Source organism: Apiospora marii, assembly GCF_038362585.1.
Source record: "Apiospora marii strain CBS 49790 chromosome Unknown utg000011l_segment0_segment0, whole genome shotgun sequence".
Lineage (NCBI taxonomy): Eukaryota > Fungi > Ascomycota > Sordariomycetes > Amphisphaeriales > Apiosporaceae > Apiospora > Apiospora marii.
The window spans coordinates 4,653,099-4,674,570 of record NW_027117382.1 but is presented as its reverse complement, the minus strand read 5'-3'; the positions used below and the strand labels follow the sequence as shown (position 1 = coordinate 4,674,570).

At 54.8% G+C, this 21,472-nt stretch overlaps 6 protein-coding genes across 6 annotated transcripts; 5 read left to right on the top strand and 1 right to left on the bottom strand.

The window, feature by feature from the left end:
* Window positions 1-273: 273 nt before the first annotated feature.
* Window positions 274-1,533, top strand: PG985_014620 (uncharacterized protein; the record flags this gene model as incomplete). The annotated part of the gene is made up of 1 exon (XM_066834386.1): window positions 274-1,533. The coding sequence occupies one exon, from the start codon at window positions 274-276 to the stop codon at window positions 1,531-1,533; it is 1,260 nt and encodes a 419-aa protein (XP_066679126.1).
* A 9,107-nt stretch (window positions 1,534-10,640) lies between these two features.
* Window positions 10,641-12,449, top strand: PG985_014619 (Molecular chaperone DnaJ; the record flags this gene model as incomplete). The annotated part of the gene is made up of 1 exon (XM_066834385.1): window positions 10,641-12,449. The coding sequence occupies one exon, from the start codon at window positions 10,641-10,643 to the stop codon at window positions 12,447-12,449; it is 1,809 nt and encodes a 602-aa protein (XP_066679125.1).
* A 1,667-nt stretch (window positions 12,450-14,116) lies between these two features.
* On the top strand, window positions 14,117-14,686 carry PG985_014618 (HET-domain-containing protein; the record flags this gene model as incomplete). Its single annotated transcript, XM_066834384.1, has 1 exon — window positions 14,117-14,686. The coding sequence occupies one exon, from the start codon at window positions 14,117-14,119 to the stop codon at window positions 14,684-14,686; it is 570 nt and encodes a 189-aa protein (XP_066679124.1).
* Window positions 14,687-14,884: 198 nt separating this feature from the next.
* Window positions 14,885-15,968, top strand: PG985_014617 (uncharacterized protein; the record flags this gene model as incomplete). The annotated part of the gene is made up of 3 exons (XM_066834383.1): window positions 14,885-15,723; window positions 15,799-15,905; window positions 15,955-15,968. 3 exons carry the CDS (start codon window positions 14,885-14,887, stop codon window positions 15,966-15,968), a joined length of 960 nt encoding a protein of 319 aa, XP_066679123.1.
* A 525-nt stretch (window positions 15,969-16,493) lies between these two features.
* PG985_014616 (uncharacterized protein) lies at window positions 16,494-18,389 on the bottom strand (the record flags this gene model as incomplete). Its single annotated transcript, XM_066834382.1, has 3 exons — window positions 16,494-16,520; window positions 16,593-18,105; window positions 18,199-18,389. The coding sequence occupies 3 exons, from the start codon at window positions 18,387-18,389 to the stop codon at window positions 16,494-16,496; spliced, it is 1,731 nt and encodes a 576-aa protein (XP_066679122.1).
* Window positions 18,390-20,806: 2,417 nt separating this feature from the next.
* PG985_014615 (uncharacterized protein) lies at window positions 20,807-21,352 on the top strand (the record flags this gene model as incomplete). Its single annotated transcript, XM_066834381.1, has 1 exon — window positions 20,807-21,352. One exon carries the CDS (start codon window positions 20,807-20,809, stop codon window positions 21,350-21,352), a length of 546 nt encoding a protein of 181 aa, XP_066679121.1.
* Between the last annotated feature and the right edge of the window lie 120 nt (window positions 21,353-21,472).

Sequence of the window (21,472 nt, the reverse complement as noted above, 5' to 3'; positions counted from 1 at the left end):
CAGGCTGCCACGCAGCGTTCGGTGACCGGCAAGTCTGGAGGACGGGAGCCTTGGCTTGGTTCTGGAGCTGGAAACTGTGGTCCATCACGACTTTATTTTTGGTCCAGTCTCAACTCGAGATACGAATCTACTTTTCTAAGAAGTCCATTCTAGGGCTTAAGGTACTCTTACCCGAGAAACGGCATATCTCGACATCGTATCACACATACCTGCTTCTGGGTCGACCTACCTAAGTTCCAGACTTTGCTGTCGTCAACATTTACACTGAGCAGCATGGCTACACCTACCGCCCAGCCCCAAGAGCTGCCAGCCACACCAGTGGGAGCCGCACCGGGGACGCCCGCCACGAAGAAGACGACGCGCAGGACCCGCATCGTCTGCATCTCGGACACGCACAACTGCACCGTCAAGGTCCCCGCCGGCGACGTGCTGATCCACAGCGGCGACCTGACCAACACGGGCTCCTACAAGGAGCTGCAGAAGCAGATCGAGTGGATCGCGCGCCAGCCGCACGAGGTCAAGATCGTCGTCGTGGGCAACCACGACACCACCATCGACGCCGCCTTCTACCGCGAGCACGGCGCCTACTTCCACCACGGCCAGCTGCAGGACGTGGAGGCGTGCCGCAACCTGGTTCTGAAGCCGCCGTCGCCTTCGCCACGTGCACGCGAAGAGCAGAAACAGCAAACACGGCAGCAACACCAGCAGTGGATCTACCTCGAACACGAAGCCCGCACCGTCCGCCTGACGTCCCCGGACGGTCCGCGCACCGAGTTCCGCGTGTTCGGGTCGCCGTGGCAGCCGCAGTTCGAGAGCTGGGCGTTCCAGTACACGCGGCACCAGGAGGACGACGGGCTCGCCGCCCGGCGGCTGTGGGCCGGGATCCCGCTCGATACGGACGTGCTCATCACGCACGGCCCGGCGTTCGGGCACCGCGACGAGACGGTCGGGCGCGAGGCGGCCGGGTGCGAGGAGCTGCGCCGGGCCATGTGGCGGGTGCGGCCGCGGCTGGCGGTGTGCGGGCACATTCACGAGGCAAGGGGGGTGGAGCGGGTTAGGTGGGATCTCGAAGATAAAGGGGTACGGTTCAAGGAAGAGACAGGGAAGGTCGGGGAGGAAGGGGCGTGGGTTGATCCGGCGCCTGAGGGGGATAAGTTGTGTTTGGTGGACTTGACGGCTAGGAACAGGAATGGGAGGCCGCTGGACAACGACGGGGGGAAGGCCTTGCTGTCGGACCGCCAGAAACCAGGAGCAGCAGGGACGGGAACCGGCGATACGGAGGAGGCGGCAGAACCGGGCATCGGCACGCGCGGCCTGGGTGGGGACCCCGGCTCAGCCCGGAGCGACCAGTCGGCGCTGGCGGGGCGGCTGGGGCGGAGGGAGACGTGCATCGTCAACGCGGCGATCCAGGCGTCTGGCTACCCACACGTCGGACCGCGCCTGCTCAACAAGGCCATCGTGGTCGACTTGGATTTGCCGGTTTGGGAAGAAGATGGGGACGGGGACCAAGGGAAAGAACAGGAACCGGTTTAAAGGAGAGAGGGACAGGAAAAAGACGGTGTGTGGTAAAAAGGGGGGGCGTGAGTGGTGGTTTCTCATAGGCGCAAAGGCCGCTTGTTGTGGGCTGGCGACCTACTATTACCTACATACCTAAGCCAGGGAAAAGTAGGCAACACACGGACTACTTTGCATACACACTTACCGACTTGCGACAGACAGACGATAGACGATAGACGGACCTTTAATTGTACCTACTACTATGACATTTGGGAGGGAAAGCAGCCATGTGGCACGGACTCGGACTCGCAACGCATACGCGCATACTGTAACTTGGTCAATTGATCAGCAGCGCGCCTCGCCCCGTTCCCGAGAATCCCGTCGGAATCATGCCGGTCTGTTTCTTTTGTTTTCTTGGGTGTTGTTTTGTTGGTCTTGTTCCCATTCTCGCGCGCCTGGTGCGGCTGTCGTGGCTAGGGCCCCCCCTTCTTACCAATTACTTGGATGATCCCCAGGGAAAATTGTCATGGGAGCATGGCTCTCCATACTTTGCTGACTTGGCTTGGTTCTACCCGTAACAAGGCATGGCATGGCATGGCATGGCATTGTACTTGTAGCATGGACATGGAGGTAGTGGACGTGCTTAGGACAACGACGGATCGACGGCTAGGGAATAAGCACTTGTTTAGGTAAATTTATGGGCATGGATGACTACAGTACGACTACACGACGGACGGACCTACCTATTTTGAGAGAGGCATTGCTGTCGCGGGGAAATACCTACAGCCCAGTTCAGTGGGTGTCAGTGCTTGCGACAAACGAAAAGTCCCATGGACGGACCGCACGTGCTCTCTCCCAAAAGTGCCGAGCTGCGGGAGTTGGGATGTTGCTCTTCAGCCTTGCGGGTTGCGGGTTCTGGTAATATGCGTTGGGCATCACCGTGGCTGGCTCCGTCTGATGTTTTTTTCCAGCTCTCGGTCCCGTCTTCCTTAGCTCACGATGGCTTCACTTTTTTTTTTTCGATCAGTGAGCATGATGAGCGATATTGACATTTCTTGGAAGTTGGAGGGGTTTGTCATCTGGTGTTCATGCGACTTTGCGAACCCCAATGTTCCTGTTGTTGTTGGGTCGCAATGAGGTTTGTGCTGGTTGTGTTGTGCGCCGACGCCCGAAAGAACGAACGATCGCAACGAACTCCCAACGCTCCCAACTTGACTCCACGCAGCCTCAACCTGCTTCCAACTGCCCGAACACAACTCCACGCCACTCCAAGTTCCCAAAACTCGCTTCGGGCGCGTCTTGACTCACCCGTCGGCTTGGGAGGCCGAACAATGAATGAAAAGAGGCTCTCAGATTTTCTGTCTCGCCCCGGATGTCTTGCATGGAGAGACATTGGTGCCCACAAATCAGCCGATAAGCTTTCTGCTGTCTCACAAGAGACAGTCTGACTCTTGTGGCGGCAACTCTCAGACGCGATGGGCTTCTTTAGTACGGGTAGTAGTAGTAGCTTGAGTCTTCGTTGCTTTTTGACACCAATGCATCTCGCACTTACACTACTTACCGACAGAAGCGATCCCGTAGCCTTTTGGGTATGACTGACAGATGAAGGACAAGACCTACAGTAAACTTTCGCAATGTCTCCAACTTCGCATGGCAAGGGGGCATCATAAGGTTCCTGGTCTTTACTCATGACGGGTGTTGCTATCCTGGGAGCCGCCCCGACCAATCCAATGCATGCCGACATCTTATTCTTCTTCTTTCCCTGATCGACAGAGTTAAGCGTCGCCTTAGCATTGGAATCCATCATGATCTCCAGGCACAGAGCACAGCCCACCGTTCAAGTAACTGGGACGGACAGGGCTGCTTTGTGCTTGGAAGTTGGGACGGGGAGGGGAGCAATAGAGTTGAGTTGATAATGACATGCATAAATGCCATGGCCGACTGCGGTGCTGCATGGCGCAAATGCCATCTCTTGATGGGCGGGTTTTTCATATTTTTCCTTTTTGTTCGGGCGAAGAGCTAAAATGACGTTGGAATATGCTGTATGGCGACAGCATCGTCTCAGTTCTGTGGCCCTCCACACCGGCGGCCGCAGGGTTTTTTCGCATGTACACTGAAGCGGGAATTTCTTGTCGAAGATGCATGGATCTGGGTAGGCTGGGCATGGGCATGCAAGAGTGAGACATGCAGGAAGGGGAGTGCCGTGATCTCTGTGTCTTGCTGCGGTGGTGGCAGAAGAATTGCCTACTACCACTACGGGCGCTTCGAGAAGATGGGCCCAGTGTCGGCCAATGACATCTGACAAATGGCGGGGTAAAACTGCAGCGAGAGTTGCAGTGCTGCTACTGAATCGTCAAGAGTCTGAACTTTTCTCTTTCCTGCATGGAAGGAAAGGTGACTTGCGGGCCCTGCGATGCAGCCTCATTGTCCTCCATGTCGTGTGAATGGTGCAAATATGGGGAGGAGAAGAGGGGGATGGGGGAATGGGATGTGATGCATTGCCGGGATACCTAGTTAGACGAATTATTCCATTTTGTCCCGTATAGCCCATGCCAAGGGTGTTTATTAGCGAGGGCAGCTGAGAGAGCCAAGGGAGCAAACGGGGGGAACTAGATGAGGAAGTCCGATGCAGACTCTCGTGTCGTGTTGATTGCAATTGTTTGTATATACTTAGCTAATTTTTGCTTCTTCGCTCTAAGGGCCCGGGAAGCAGAGCAAAAAGCATTTCAGCCGTTGGCAATTGTAACTACTAAGGTAGACCCAGTACTCGTGCATCAAAACACATGCTCACTCCCTACCTGGCCTACCCTATTTCCTCGCTCACCGCCCAATGCATCCAACGGCAGTCCTAATGCGATGCGGTGCGCATAACGCAACGTCAGTTGCTTCGGGGTTTCGAGGGGCCAGGCAAACAGGCAGCATGTTTTTCGCGCATGCTAGTTGCTAGTACGACGGGACTGCAAGTATCATCATCATACATTTTTTCTTCGGAGTCATCTTTCTATATTTGTCAAGGGCAACCAGCTCGACGATAATATATCGCATCTCAATTCGTACTGTACTCGGAGAGGAGCCCCTTGGACAAGTTAGGTACTGTATGAATCCGTTTTCTGCAGCTGGCGGCAGGCAGCTCACTGTCCAAAGGAATCAGGGACTGAGGGGTAAAAGTCCGATTATGGCGGGGCAATCTGGGAGGGCAGGCGACTGATACGACGGCTGCCACCTTTAATCGGATCCTCTTGGCCCCCTATAGCGTCATGTACCTACCGCTGTAGTCTGTATCTAACGTCGTAGCATCGTCCTGGGATTCCTGCAGAACAAGAAACCGAACGCAGGTTTCAAGTCATGAGTTTGGCGAGGTGACTCTTTTGTCTTGGGTTATGGCCGGTCATGTGTTTCCGAAGGAAAAAATGTGGTGTCGATGGATGCCACTAAACGGCTCAGTTGTTTGATCTTCTAACGCAACTCGCATGGCTATTTGCTATGTAAGTATGTACTAACCAATACAGTACCTCGGTGGCATCTGTTTCTCCAGTATCTGCAGCCAGCATGCCAATTCTGCAGGTAGAGAGGTGGTACTGCAACTCAAGTTCGGTGATTAATAACGGCGAAGTGCCCCCCATTTTCCTCTGCGCTTAAGTCGAAGCCTATTATGTGAGATGGAAAACTTGGATCGGGGATCAACTGTAAGGCACCTCAGGTGGGCAAGCCGCCTGGTAAGGCCGGCGGCAACCCACAAGGCACACCACTCTTTCGGGGCTCGGCATGAGACGATATATGGGATCGTGATGTTGTACATTGGCTCGATGGCTATAGGAAGTCACAACCGGTTTTTCCCTGTTCTTGCTATTGTTTTTGCTCCGAGAGGGAAGAGCGGGAGACGCACGCGCTACCGCTGTCCTATTTCGTGGATGATCCTTGGTCGTGACCGTTGACCGCCCAAACAGGCAAGAGGTGGGCCTCTGCTGTAGCGAGTCAGAAGGGCCCGTCGCCCATTGAGCCAGTCGATTTCCTCAGACTCGAAGCCAAAGCAGGCCAAGCTCTAAAGCTCACGTGTAGATAGCTGCCCCTTCCAGGTACTGGCGTTGTGAGAGGTGACAGTATGTCGAGAATGACTGGCGACGAGCTGCGGTGTGAATATCCACTCGACCATCCACGCGAATTGTCCAGTTAGGTATAGGCCAAGATTTGTTTCTATCCTGGGCGTGGCTTATCGGCAGGACCTACAGAATACATCTCATAGCCATCATCGCCTATGTATGTATGTATGTATGTGTGGCCGGATGGATTTCTACTGGGTGGAATAGGGACGATGTGACTCCGCTTGGCGCCCACCCCTCGCAGACAGAAGCATCGCAGACGAGACGATATCACATCCCACATGCACACCACCAAACTGGCAGGCTTCTAGCCTAGCGTGTGCGATCGCATAGCATGAGGCCCCCCATTGTCTATGGGTATAGAGAAATGCGCCCTGATCGTGATGGGCGGGTGCCTTTATGTGATTGTGTAGCACACCCTCTTTGCACCGCCTACGCCCTACGCAGGTTCAATGTACCTGCTTCCTCGCCGCCGCAATTGGCTGTGCGGCCCAGGAGAGTCTGACCTCCCCGTGCGGCCTTGAAGTGTGTGACCGCGCACAGTCTTACTGCGTCGGCAGCCAGGGTCCAGCAACTCCCAATCGTTCCATGCAGCTAGGACTTGACTGGTGAAGGTTAACGTCCTCTGACTGGGTGGACTTTGGCTAGACTCGGATGCACCCTATGAGGAAGCACGCACATGAACCGTCCTTGTGTATGTCAAGGCCAAGTCAGTAGCTACAGCAGCATCATCGTCATCACCGCCATCACAGATAGACCCAAAGAAAAAAAAAAAAATTGATATCGAGGGAGGCAAAGATCGCGTAAGCACCCCATTATCGTGAATGAGGTGGTTGACTCTTTTTTTTCACCCTGCCTACCTATTCGTGCTAGTAGAGCCAGCTAGCTTCACTAGACGATGCAGCTTCCATCGTAGCTCGTCAATTATGGCCTGCGAACAGGAACGAAGCAGTCAATCACCTGCTTTTGGTTGCTGCAGACGCGAGCCGAAATGGTTTAGCACCCGGGGAGGGCCTCTCTTAATCGAGTCGTGGCCCAACAGCCCGCATTCACTTGTTCTGCTGCTGCTTTGGTGCGTCGTGGCCTGATGTGCAACAACACGTGGACAGCGTCTTTTGCCAGAGGGATGATGAAATCGGTCCTCAATATTGGACCGCTCGGCGACGGCGAACAGGTTGTGTGTGCGTGTATGCATTTCCCCCAAATTGAACCACCACCACCACCACCACCACCAGAAGGAAGGCCCAGCTGCCAGCGAGGTTTTATGAGGGTCGGCGGGTGATTTATAGCAAGACAACGGAAACGAGGCTGCCAATCCTGCGAGTGGTTGGGCTGGGGCTTTTATGTAATTGTCCCGCGGTTTTTTTCCCGTTTGCCCTTTTTTCCCACGCGGCCAAGTTTTGGGGGCCGATCTTCCCTACAACTTCACACTGTGAGTTGTTGACGATAAGAGGCCCAATCGGCACGACGTCGGAAAGGTGCCGGGCTGCGTCCAGGCGTCCCATGTTTCGAAACCCGTGGAATTGTCACGATGGTCTGGGGCCGTCCGAACCAGTCAGACACATACCGCTTGCGAATAGGCTCCTGCGATTGGACGGGGTGGGGCGTCCAAGGGCCTACGGGCTGTCAAATCATTCAGCGTTTAGGGGGACCCTTCTGAAGGAAAGGCCCCTCCGACTATGTAATCGATAAGCTAAGCGAGTCGTCCTGCCTGCTTCGCAAACTGCTTACCACACACTATGTACGTCTACGTAGCTGCACTGACGCAGTTATCATCAGCCAAGAGGGATGATCTTGTAGGTATTTGTTTCTGAGGCCGAGCGACAACGAAAGACCCGCCTGCTGCCCAGCCGTTTGGATGTCCGTGTCTGCGTGGTGCCGGCTGTTGGCCCGTCCTCACCAATGGCAATGGCCCATGAGGCCGCCCGCCAGGCCGTTGGACGCGTCCGCAGATCATCTGAGATGCGGTGGACAAAGGAAACTGGGGAAAAACTACATCATAGGGGTCGAACCTCGTGGCTGGTGATCCACGGTTGGGTTGGGCCTTCGCGAGTTTGTAATTGCACAGTCAATGCCGAAACCCATAGATGACTCCTTCCTCGGCGTCCGTGACCGTAAAGGGGGAACAATGAAGCTGGCGAACACACCGAGACGGCGATAAAACAAAGGTGGAGGAAAATGAGGATATAGTCGAGCGATTTTGTTGTTCCATTGGCCATGTTCACCGCCATTGCACGCCGAAAGTACTTTTTTTTACCTTACCGACGGCATAGCACACCATACCTACCAAAACACACAGAGAGCGACCGCCGACTTCCAGGTTTCAACGGCAGTAGCTTGCTCTGACCCTGCGGAGACCTCCCCACCAGACCATTGCCGGATCGAGGCAGACTCGACCTTGGCCGCCTTGTTATTCACCAGGTCAACAACCAGACCGCATCGGCGAAGAGGAGAAAACAACATTCCTGTCGGGTATCGTGGGTGGATGAGGGGAGTCAATCGTAATAGCCCGGCATCAAAGCAAGGCTGGTCGAATAGGGGAGATAGCTTATAGCCCTGGTCGCCGCGCGCATGCCCCCATGTTCTCGAAGGCGAAAAGAAGAATACTACAATATCATCATCATCAATCATCAAGTCATCCTCGTCTTCGTCTTCTCACAGATTGAAACATACACACACACAAGCAGTCCATACCAAGCGTTGCACTGCCATTCTTGCCACCACCACTCCAGCCCTGTCAGGAACGCGAATCAATCTGGGGAAGGTTTTATAGCCCAACTCATACTGAGTCAAGTTTCGCCATCTCGAAAAGTCGCCTTCTAGGCAAAACAAATCGATAAGGTGCTACATCGGGATTTCTTAAAGGGGGAGGCCCATTTTCATCCGGCACGCTGGGAATCCCTCCTGCATTGCATTAGGAGAGAAGAATCCATCTTCGTTCTTCAATTTTTGTTCGTTAATCCCTATTGCACATCTTTTTGCCTGCACGTTCCTCCTCATACTCATTCTGGATAGGGATTGGACGTAACCCCCCCCCGGCTGGCCGTTTGTTGCGCTCACTCACCGACTGATTACACAACCACACCACTCCTTACGCACCCGAGACCAGGGGTAGGATTATCTAAGATCACAAGGTTGTGCATATTGGTTGTAACACTGGGTGCTCTTGTACATACCCCGGACTCCCTAGCCGTCGCCAACGCCGAATACTCCTTCCCTTCCTATAGGATCAGAAGGGAACAGGGTGTTTCGTTTTCTTACTCTGACTTGAGGACCAAAAGAAGAAGAAGAGGCAAGGTCTTCATCATCTTCTTCGTCATTCAAGAAAACTAGGACAGGCAGAGAAGGATAGCTCTTTTGCCGGCTTCTTCCTAGGTCACTTGGTCGCCAACCGGCTTGAATCAAACACGCAACACCATCTGATTTGCACCCATTCGGGCGGCCTAGCGGGACCGGATCGCACAGTTCAGATCCTCCTTCACCCGACAACGTCTTGCATCGAAGGGTCCCTCGCCCAGAGTCGCCCCCCAAAAGACCACCACGACAGCACGCATCGGACGGGAAAGGCAACTAAATCCTCAGCTCCGAAGCAAAAACGCACTAATCACGGTGCAAGGCAGTGTATCCTCTTTACTATTCTTAGTGAGAGAAGAGAACGGAAGCCGGAGGAGTCTGTGGTACAGTACACAGGCTCACAGGCATTGCCCAATTGTGCAGTGCAGCGCAGTGCATTTTTTACGACCTTGTACCGCTTTAAGCTGAAGAAAAGCATCGGCCGGGGCGAAAAGGGCGAAGAAGCCAGCGTTGATCCCTGCTCAGCTCAGCACTGCACCGTCTAAAACCCTCCGCCCGTCAGTCGCCCGCTTTCCAGTCGACTCGACTTGGCGCCATTTTGGCCCGCTGCCAAAAGGGACGATCGCAAAAGCGTAGCGCAATCCCTCTCCAGCCCTCTGAGTCTGAGCCGACTCTGAGAGTCTGAGTCCTGAGTCCTGCCACTGTGAGTTACTTGACCTAGCGTTAGCGCACCTCCAGCAGCAGCGACCCAGCAGCAGTACTTAGGTACCTCCTGCCTCAATACCTGGACCTTGGCCCAGAACTTGTTGCGTCAGTAAGTACCGCACCCCCTCCAAGTACCTCCCATGAGCCGACCCCCTCCTGGCCAGTCAGCCTTCTGCGATGGTCTGCTCTTTTCCATCGGATTGGACATCACTGATTGATTGATTGACAGAATACTTCCAGGTCGGACACTAGAACAGGAAGTGGCACGGCCAGTGGACCACTCGCAGGACCACTTCGACCATTCAGCAACCCTCTCGGCTCCATATTCTTGCCCTTCGCACGCAGCTGCGTCGCTACTGTACCTCGCTACATCCTACCTACTCTTTCCAGCAACCCAGAGGAAGCTGTCTTCCCACTCCCCAGCTTGGCACTCGAGCCTCAAGAACCGGGCTCACCCTCCGTCAACTGGCCTCACTCTCTCTTCTCCCCTTCTTCCTCAAGTCACGCCGTGACCTCATCGCCAGACAACCTACTTCACTCTCTCAACCACCCAATTTTTTTATCAATCGATCTACCACCCAAAACCCAATCCTCCCACCACCACCACTACCACCACACACACACACTACAGGGACAGTCCGATCCCGATCCCATCTTGTTTTCTCTGGAGCCCAGTTCTTAATTGATTCTGGCCTATCCCCTTTTGAGCCCGCCTCGTGAACTGCATACTACCGACCCGTTCCCCGGCTTTTACATCATTTCCTCGGCTACCGACACCTCTTCTTGTTTCACTGCTGGTCAAACGCTTCAAGACTTGGATTGCTAGCATTCCATCGCTTCCCATGCGATAGACACTCTCACCACCACCACCAACTACAACCTACCAAGCAAGTTGTTGCTTTTGCGTCTTCATCCCGAGGACTCCAGCATTATCCACACGAATCCAGTCAGCTGCAGAGCCAAGACGCAACAACAATTCAGCCTCGTCAGCGAAAGCTCCCAAACCGGTGGAGCTAGCCGCAGTCGCAACCACCGCCCGCCATCATGTTTAGTCTACCAGATGATCCCTACGCACGCTTAGGTGTTTCTCAAGATGCTCAGATCCCCGAAATCCGGCAGGCGCACCGGAAACTCGTGCTCAAATGCCACCCCGACAAGGTCTCAGACCCGGAACAGAAGGCCATTAAGCAGGAAGAGTTCCAGAAGGTGCAGCGAGCGTACGAGATGCTCTCGGACAGCAAAGAGCGCCAAAAGTACGATGACATGGTCCGCGCCAACGAAATGGAGAAGACGAACGTCCGCATCCGCACCGAGCAGGCCGCTTACTCCAGTCGCACGCCTCCCCGCCGCGAATCCAACACCGAGACCCATCACTACAACGTGAGGATGGCCGAGCCACGTGGCTTTGAACGTACGACATCGTCGTATGGCGCCACGTCTAAGAGCAACCCCGCCTATGCTTCGGGACGAACCCCGCCGCGGTCATATGAGGAGAACGTCTACAGCAGCAGCTACGACGACACCCGGGAACACCGGAGTTCGCGGAAAGCAGGAGGTGGGGCAAGTAGTTATGAGAGGGAGGTACCTTCTTCGCGACGCGCCGAGGAAAGCGACAAGAGGTCGAGAAAAGAGGCGGACAGGGCGTGGGACCGCCAACGCGAAAAGGCCGAGAAGGATGCAAGCAGACGGAAAGCGGAAGAGAAGGAGCGGGATCGCAGGGAAAAGGAGAAGGACAAGGATCGCCGGAAGAAGAAGGAGGAGGCTCAGCAAAAGGAACGGAAGCGCGAGGGCGAAGAGAAGCGAACCCGTCACCGATCCCCTTACCGTGAGGAACCTGAGCCTCTGTCTCCCATCATCCTGGAAGCCCGACACAAGGAGGAGAAACCCAAGTCCAAAGCCAACACCCGAGCCAAGGTCGTTGACCCCCCCGCCCCCGTCCGGGAAGCTATCACCGAAGACCGCCACCGTGTCAAGCAAGATGCCAATTTGGAATTTGCGGCAAAATACCTACAGTCCTCGCGGAGCAAGGTCATGCCTGGACCTGTCAGGTCCAAAACCTATCACCCGTCGTTGGATACACACTATGCACCGCCTGTGCCAACCCCACCTCCGGCAGCTAGTGCGATGGCACCGCCGCCGCCTCCTATGCCTGATAATGACGAACCGGTAAAGCGGTCCTCCGCTCGCCGCTCGTCGGAAACACCCCGATCCAAGCTGTCCTCGTCGCACAGGAAATCGAGCAGGGTGGTTGAGGAGGAGCCACGAGCCATTCCTGGATTCAAGAAGTACAGCAGCATGCCTACCCAACGCCACTCGCCGCCCGAGGTCCCCGAATCTCCTCCTCGGATGCACCGATCGCAGACAGATTCCTACTCGCGGCCGATGCCCGGGCCCCACCCTGGTCTTGCTCGTGCTCAGACGTGGTATCCCGCGCCAGCTGCCGAGGACGACTACCGGGACAGTGGCCGATCCAAGCATCACACCCGTTACCACAGTGATGAGGACTATGACGAGTATTCTGAAGACGAGCGCTACAACTCGCGCCGCCCAACGAGACATCACTCGCCCGAAGCTCCGAAAACCAAGTTCCGGTACACCGTGGAGGGCAACAAGACTGTCCCCGTTCGCCCTCGCGCCGAGTCACCAAGACGCGGATACAAGGCGGCACCCTACTACAGTCACGAGGCCAGCAGTGGACGCCCGATGGCTTCCTACGATACTTACGAGCAGCCTGCTGCCTACTTCTCCAAGGTCAAGTATGCCCCGAAGTACGACGTTGACGACGTAGCATACTCTACTACTTCGGAAGCCGGCTATCGGATGACGGAACCGCCTCAAGTCTACGGATATTGAGATGGTTCCTCATTCCTCGGTGCTACCCCTTCTCAAGGTTTCGGGATTCTGCTACACTTCCTGAAAATATCATGACAACTTTAAAGTTGATGTACTTTTTGCTATTTTTTCTATTGCATTTTCACTGGCGTGCGTTTTCTGGGAGATATAACATGGCTAAGAGGGCCGTTTGGAGTTTGGGAAATATTCATCGGGCAGGGTTTTCACACAATCTTATCACACCGATTTGAAATTCATGAGATGCAGTAACGATTTGATGTCTTGGACGAAGGTTGGCGGAACGAAACGATTTTGTTTATGGCGGTTGGATGGATTGAGAGCGGATTTCGATCTAAATACACAACAAACCCTTTTCCCGTCGAACTCGCTATGATGCTTCCATCCCACTTCCCGCCGGCCAGCTTTTGACGAGTCTCACCGGACGGAGATCATGCCGTTATCTGGCTTTTCACTTGTATTCTTGGATGACCATTCTGATTTTCTTTTTTGGCTGTTTATGCTTTCTTCATGTCATAACTCATGCATACACACTCACGCACGCTACGTCATATCATATCACAGCACATTATACACACACATATCTATACACCGATTGCATTACCCGTATGGGAAATGGGAGGAGTTTTCTTTTGGGAGGAACGGGATCGAGCTCACTGGGTTTGGGCTGTACAAAGGAGCGGCATTCGTTTTTGGAAAGGGACTTGACGACGATCAGATCGAATCCAATCATTCTCGACATTCATTTATTCAACACACCACCACAGAAGGCGTTCGTTTCTACTCTTGATACCACATTCGTTTCTTTTCGCCGAGTGCGGAAAAGGGGGAGGGGGTTGTTGTTTGGCTTGGTGTGTGGCTGTGTGTGTGCCTCACCCACAACAAATGGCAGGGCAGATTGGGAAGGGAAGGCTGGGACGCCTGACGGAGTTCGACGGGAATTGCGTATATCAATCACCAACCAAAGTGCACAGGTGTGTCACTGGGAAGGCAGCAGTCTTGGCGATGCTCGTTGGAATACGAGAGTCGCTGAGGGCTGGTCGCGCTTCCTTTGTGGCTATGATGAATTGACGATTTGCGTTGCGTTGAGCAGCACGGGTTTCTTCCCCATCCAAATATTTTCCGAGAGACTTCTTATGCATACCGACGTGATTCGCAGCCCATAGTGATATTGTATTGTAGTAAGTTGAAGAAGTGCGAACACATAGGAACCTGGCAGCAGCAATCCATTACTTGCTGCCTGGGGTTGTCAATCGCTCCCGGGTCATGGGGTTTTTCTCTATCTTCAAATACAAAATACCAGACAGGTGCAGGTGTACAGGGCGCCATCTGTCTGTAATCTTCGTTATACTGCTTTCTCCATATTGATAAGCATACACGCCCAAGTCACGTTCCGGGGCGCAAATCAACACGACATCCATCATGTTATGCTGGCTGCCTGGAGAACAAAGGTGCTTGCGATCTCACTGGCGGGCAAAGGCCAGTGTGCATTTCATAAGGCTCGGCAGACGGCTACCACAGCCTGAAGCCACCACATCATGTGAGAGCTTACAGCCAATTAACATCATTTTGGTATCTTTGGGGACTGCCCGCTTTCTCATCCTTTGATTCTTTCTTGTCAATTGTCGCAGAAGCAACCTGATACCATTCGATGCAACTCAAGAGGCATCATGGAATGGCACGAAGCATCCTGTCGCCGCCTCGATCTGGTATCGATGGGCGGGCTGAAGAGTTGTATGAGCTGCGGATCATTCGAGAAACCCTGCCTCCCGAGCGACACGGTATCAGAGGCTGTCCCCACGCCCGTTGCTGATACCGTCAATACGTCCCTTGGCGACGCATCGGAGGAGACGCCATACCACGCCCCAATCCGCCAGAAGTCAGAAACACGGATTCTCGTTCTTGAACCCGGGAAGTTTGAGGACCCAATCTGTGGCAGTTTAATGGTTGTCAGCCTTCCTTCGGAACATACCTCATATGAGGCTCTGTCCTACACCTGGGCTGATGAGTCTGGTGACGCCACTCCCCGCAGGACGATCCAACTCGGCGGACGCCCCTTTCTCATCACTTTGAATTGCGAGAATGCTCTGCGGCGTCTCCGGCGGGAGTACGTCACCCGCAACGTGTGGGTAGACGCAATATGTATTGATCAGACCAATATCAGCGAGCGAGGCCACCAGGTTCAATTGATGCCCAAGATCTATTCCGGTGCCCAAACTGTCCTGATCTATGTCGGATAGGCGGCAGACGGGAGTGACGAGCTCATCTCCGGCATGACTCCAGGCGTCTGGGCAGACCCTTGGGCGCCAACCCTACAACTCAAATGTTTCTTTGCTCGGAGGTATTTCCATCGTATTTGGGTGCTGCAAGAAGTTGCACTGGCCCGCAAAGCCGAGTTGATATGCGGTGGCTCTCGCATATCATGGCATTCCTTCAAAATGTGTCTCAAAACTCTTGATGTATCAACTTCGGACATTCCTGTCCTCAAATTTGGACACCATAGTTACACTGATCCTAGCCAGCTCATTGAAATGATAAGCTTGGCCTCACTATGTCAGTGCCAGGATCCTAGGGACAAAGTATTCGCCCTACTTGGCCTGCTTCCCTACACATTAGGCCAGGTCATGGTGCCAGACTACAGCCGCTCGGTGGTGGAAATCTATGCCGATCTAGCAAGGTATATCGCTTCACAGTTCTCATGGACTCGGGTGCTTCATATGGCAAATGCACGCAATCGACCGGCGATTGATTGGCCTTCATGGGTCCCTGACTGGAGGAACTCTCCGGACTCGGATTCCAAGTTCGGATACGGATTCCATCAGCAAAACTGGCCCGTTCTGCCCATCCAACCGTCCATTTCAAACTCTGTGTCAACCCTGGAACTACCGTCGTTGAAGATGCCCAGCATACCCGGCGATTTCCTCCGTCGCCACGATCCCCATCAAAGCCATGTTCCCTCCACGCTGCTGGATAGCCCGCCGCGCTATTATTTTAACATAGGGGAGAAGATCGACACTTCCTTGGCCCGGATCATGGCTTTTTACGGGCCGTGGGCTCCATACTTACCAGTTCAGAACATAGAGAACGCGTTCTTCGGACTTCTAACCCGTCGGGTGACATGGGAACCCATATCAAAGGCTCATAAGGCCGACATACTTCGGCTGACCAGCAACGACACGGGGACTTTCCGCATAGCCGGGTCGGCGCCGCCTCCTCCTTTCTCATCGGACACCGGAATTCACCCGCCTGTACACATGGCCGTAACTGACCTGAAAGAGTACCTCGAAGCACGCCCCTGGGATAACCTCATCTCAGTCATGGCGAGGTTGATCTCGTATGGCTAGTCATCGAGGTCCACCTCTAAGACCCTCGAAGTCCTCGAGGATGCTGCTGCCACATTGGCCCCTATCGACGAAGAGGCGGAGGCCCTTTGGCCTGTTCCCAATAAGGATCCTGGAGGTAAGTCAGAAGGCAAAAATTAATTGATGCCTATGCAATTACTCATCAGCTACTTACTACTAGGAGAGATCTGGGCCCGGGCCAGCACGCGGGTTGTGGCATGGAAGATAATCCTGCGGCTCTTCTTGGTGACCGAAACTCCCGTTTTGATTATTTAATGTATATTTCGTCGTATGGCTGTTGATTGTAGCGAGTACAGCACGCTGGCTTGGCGTGTGCTTAAGGGCACAGCAAGATACGATATCCGGAATGATAACGAAGGACAAACGATATAAACGCAGGATGATGACATAGAAACTGTTTTAATAAAACTGAAGGGGGTATAATATGTAAAAACACAACACTATAACATAACGACCGCACGCCGCGTCGCACGCACTACCCATGTGCGCATCATGCAATCCATGTGACAACCACCAACCAACCAGCCATGCGAGCTTATATTCCGAAGTTCTCTCTCTCCTAGATTTCCCAGTCTTTTGCTCTCTTCCCTTAATCCTACATGCATGCCTGGGGCATCTTGCCCATTCGGCTGGCAATCTTTGATACTGCCTCCTTTCCTGTCGACTTCGGCCTGAGTTGATGTTTCTAGACCAGGACGTACAAGGAACAGATCTATCAAGACGTTAGCACATCATTCCAGCATACTCCGCGTAACCGAGGAAGAAATCTCGAGCTTGAACTTACCAGACTAAGTCCCATGACCATGCTGCACCAAAAGCAGACATTGTTGAGCGTCTCCTTGCCGCGGACCCAGCGGGTGCGCTGGAGCATGACGATGGGCAGCTGGAGCATCTGGCAGATGAAGCCGTAGCCGCGGATCTTCTTGGTGATGCAGGCCATGACGATCTCGTGGCCGATGGCCGAGACGAGGAACGTGATGACGGTGGCCATGGGGCGGCCGATGCGCTGCCGCGACGTGGCGTAGACGTGCCGCCGCAGGAACGAGTAGACGGGCACGTTCCACTCGCGCGAGAACTCCATCCAGTCGGTGCTGTTCCACCAGTCCGAGTAGAAGTGGCGGTCGGCGAAGCGGGTGATCTCGGCAAAGGCGCCCAGGACGTACTCGAAGATGACGAGGAAGACCAACAGGAAAGTCAGCATGAAGGGGAACAGCAGCCACGAGATGGTCTCGGCCAGGATCAGCAGCGTGTCGAGCAGCGTCTTGTTGTTCTCGGGGTCGACGAGGCCGCGGTGCGACTCCTGCAGCACGGGCAGGATGAACTCCTCCGAGATGATGGTCAGCAGGAAGATGCAGCCGAAGGTGGCGACGACCTTGGCGATGAGCGGGGTCCAGTTGATGCGGTCGTTGCGCGGGTACTCGAGCTCGTAGCACAGCGTCGGGCAGAGCAGGTAGTCGGCGTAGTTGGGCCAGGTCAGGTTGCGCGGGTACGTGATGTTGCCGATGGGGCTCGTGAGCTCGCGCGCCAGGTCCGCCCGCAGCTGCGCCAGCCGCTCCACCTCGGCGTCGCTGTGGCTGCTGCCGGCGTCGCTGTCGCCGCCGTGGTCGCTCGGGGCCACCTTGCTCTTGTGCGCGAACTCGCCCATCGGGTTCTCGACCGTCGGGTACACGTAGGCCGGGCCCTTGTTCTCGGTCGTCGTGGGGTCGTCGAGGGCCTGCAGCCGCTTCTCCGTCTCGGACAGGTGGCCGTTGTAGAAGGCGTACGAATGCATCTTCATGAGCAGCACCATGGTGTGCAGCAGGAAGAAGACCTGCGCCGTCCAGGTCCAATGCAGCGCGAACGGCACGAAGACCCAGAACGAGAGCCAGACAACCTGGTAGATGCTTTGGACGGCCATGCCGCCCTCGTTCCAGCGCATGCCTCCCTGGTGCTTCCGCGTGAAGGTGGCGAGGGGCAGGCTGATGGCGGTGGAGGCGACCATGAGGAAATCGGCAATGGCCAAGTGCCACAGCTTGACGGTGAAGAGGGTCCAGATCTGGACGCGCAGGGGCGAGCCCGTGTCCTTGATGTTGCGCAGCATCGAGGTGATGGCCATGATGGCGAGGCCGATCCAGAAGAGGTTGAAGAAGCCGTGGAAGTCGCGGTAGTCGGACTCGGGGTCGAAGTGCGAGACGCGCGCCGTGTAGTCGATGGTCGGGAAGAGGCGGCGCCGCTGTTCGGCCCTAACCTGCTTGCGCGCGTACGAAAGGGCTTTGGTCGACTGGGGAGCATCTTCGGGGACGGGTGTTGATCGGCCACTATTGCAGTTGCGAGAGAACTCGTCAGCACTTGTCTCATTCGCTCTCTTGCATCTTCTCAGCTGTTGTGGTGGTGGGGTTTATCTTGCGTACCTTGTCAAGCCCGATGCCGTGCCGTTCTCGGGCATGGTGAGAAAACCATTGCTCGAGGTGATGCTCACGTTGCTTTCTTGCCGTGTGAGCTCGGCCAGCTGGGGGTTCTGTGGTTTGCGTGGTCGAGGGCGCAGGACGTGGTCGTGGTCGCCGTTCATGGCGGCGGACGCCTCAGCGCCGGTTGCGGCCATGGCTTTGGGGGTTGGTCGGTATGCAGGTGCGATGTGTGCTGCTGCTGTGCCAAAGCCTCTCTCTCTCTCCCCACCAGACCTTACTTTAGCAGTGGTAACAAGATGGGCGAAGTTTAAAAACTGGCAGGAAACAAAAAGGCAAAGCCTCAGTGCTGTAAGTAGTAGTAATATGGTTTGTATCGGAGAATTGATTGCAGGTTCGACAGCTGACTATCCAAAGTCAAAATGGCAAAGGTTGGACAGGTGTTCGGGAAGGGTCCCGCGCTATTGTTTGCTTCTGACGGCAAACTCGACTCGTCAACAGACAGGAGGCCTGAGTCAATAAATGGCGGGATCTGGGTGCAGGTCTGTCGAAGAGCTATCCCGGCAGGTGGAGGGGAGAATATGCGGCTTGACCCGCCGGCTAGAATGGGGGAGAGAAGATTATTATGTACTATGCCTGCCTGCACTTGTATGCTAGTCAAAGGGGGGCCGTTGAGAAGTAGCCTTCTTCACTGTGTGTGGCCTCATGGGAAAACGGTTGGTGTTTCGAAGGGTAGCAGAGCTTGAGGTTTGGGGGCCATGGACAAGTGACATGGAAGGACAGGACAGATAGGAGGAGGGCCAGGCCGAGGTTCTCCATCCATCATCTCATTCCCTTTTCATTTTATTTCATTTCATTCGTCCAATTCATCCGATTCGGGGGTCTTGTTGGCTTCCCGAATTCGTTTGGCATATTCGCTTGTCGCACTTTTTTTTTTTATGAAAAGGCCATTCATAGGCATCAATTTTACATTGGTTACGTAGGTAGCTCCGATTGACGACGCCCTGCAGATTAGCTGGTCTTGGAGTTACGCAAGTTCCTACGGAGTACTTGTCCCTCTAGATGCGAGGCCAATTAGCAGCATCGCAGCTCTTGGGGCCGAGCTGCGACATGACATCAGCCCCACGCGATTGGAACCTGGAGGCGCCAGGGTAGCAAGCAGCAAGTGCAATGCTATCTGGCATTTGCTGCTCCCACTGCTAGGCCTCGAGTAAATATTGGTGCCGCGAGCCGCTTAACAGTGCCGCGTGCCCGATTCCGAATCCGATGATCTCTGTTTTTGGCCTTCTCACTATTGCTGACGGTCCAATCCGCCGCGGCATCGGCAGATGCATACGTCAGTCGCCAAATAAGCAATTGCCAAAAGGAGAGGCCCTGCAACCATGACCATCATCATATTGGGGGACAATCATCAGGCACCCTCGTAATCATTGCTGAATGGGGCTATGGGGCTCCCTGGTGGGTTACATTGGTCTCCTCCTGAAGGAGCCAGCCCCGTCGCTACAGTATGCGATGGCTGGAGGATGCATAAAACCACAATGATGCATCTATCGTCAGATTTATTGACATTGCATTACTACTGCTGAGGAGAGCAAACAGCTTTGGCGGATCAGCTTATGTCAATTCCCAACCAAACGCTGCGGTCGTACACGTCTTACCTATTGATGCCTCCTTGTAGGCATCAATTATCAAATCTACGATGGTTGCTTCGTATTAAATCAGTGGACAGGTGTCCTCCTCCTGATCGACAACGAGCGAAGAACCCTGTGCAAAACGGTAGCTACTTCGATGGAGCATGAGAACTTCTAGAAGCCTTCACAAGTTACCTAATCTCGCGTAGATGACAATGGATCGAGAAAGCGGGCCAGGCTCGGGGGAGAGGCGCAAATATTCGTGATAGGTGGCAGTGGTTGTGCTACTAGCCACTGTGGCTTCAAATCCCCTCGTCAACTTTCTCCAGCTTCTACTCTTCCACTCTCAATTGGGCACCTTCGAGAATCGATCCACTTGATGTATTCTGCAGTAAAACCTGCCCATCATTTTACAGCTTCCCGTGTGCGTAAATGGCATGGCATTATTTATATATAGACCCGAACTTGGGCACCAGGTAGTCTGTCAACGCTGAGCCGCACTTGCTCGCTTCCAAATTAGGTAGCCAGCTGGCGGTTGGAGGAGGGACGTTCATCTGAAATGACCCTTGAAACTCGGTATCTGGCCAGCCCTATCCACAAATCAGCCCCTGGTCTGCGACCCTGAAACTACCCTTTGACTCGGGGGGGCTCTGTCGTTGCACGTCGACCGCGCGCGAGAATAGCTTCGAGCCGCAACTTTTTCCCCATGTCATGCCCTCAAAAACTCTGCAATATCCCATTTTGAATTGCGATGTTACATTAGCACATCTCCTCCCTCCCTTCATCCTTCATCTCATAATCCCAAACCCCCAACCAACCCCGCAAGTCAGACCGCTCTCATCATAAGCTTTTTTTCCGGGGGCGCCTCACTTTTTCTTTTCCCACCTGAACTGAACAGACCAGACGTTCGACCGGAGACCGCCACCGCAAGAGTAATAATATAACCAAGGGGACCCACGGGACCACCACCTACCAACACGAAGATGCGCGTCCTCTCCATCCTCTTCACCATCCTCTGCTCCGCTGCGGTCTGGAACCTCCACCGCCTGCTCCAGGACTTCCAGGCCGCGGAGCAGCAGCGGGAGCAGAACCTGCGCGACGGCGCCGAGCCCTCCGCCAACCTGGCGCCCTCGCAGGCCGCCCTCTACGAGCAGGACGTACTGGCGACGGCCATGTACTCGCTGGGCACGGGCTTGGCCCTCAACGTGGTGTGCGCGTTCGCGGCGCGGCCGCTGGACCCCCAGATCATCCCGGGCACCGAGATGATGGCCTGCGCGCCGTACGGGCTCGGGGCCGCCGCCCTCGCCGCCCGCTTGCACACCTTCTCCATCGGCGGATACACGCCGGCGCACTGGAACTATGCGCGCCGCACCGGGCCTCGGCAGCTCAGGGAGTGGATCCGGCGGGACGTGGTCGATCGGGCTGTCGGCGAGGTGAAGAAGCTGACGGCTGGGACGGGAATGGATGGCATGGAGGGAGCGGCGGGGTGTGGTACTGGCGCGGAAGAGGGAGCTAAGTGCGAGCTCTAGACCTTGTCTGAGTATTGGCTTAAGTAATACATGTAGCTAGGAGGCACGTGTCTCCCCCCTCCCCTTTCGGCACATCCCTTTGATGGCTTCATGCTGTGGGCAGGTGGCAGTGACGCCTTA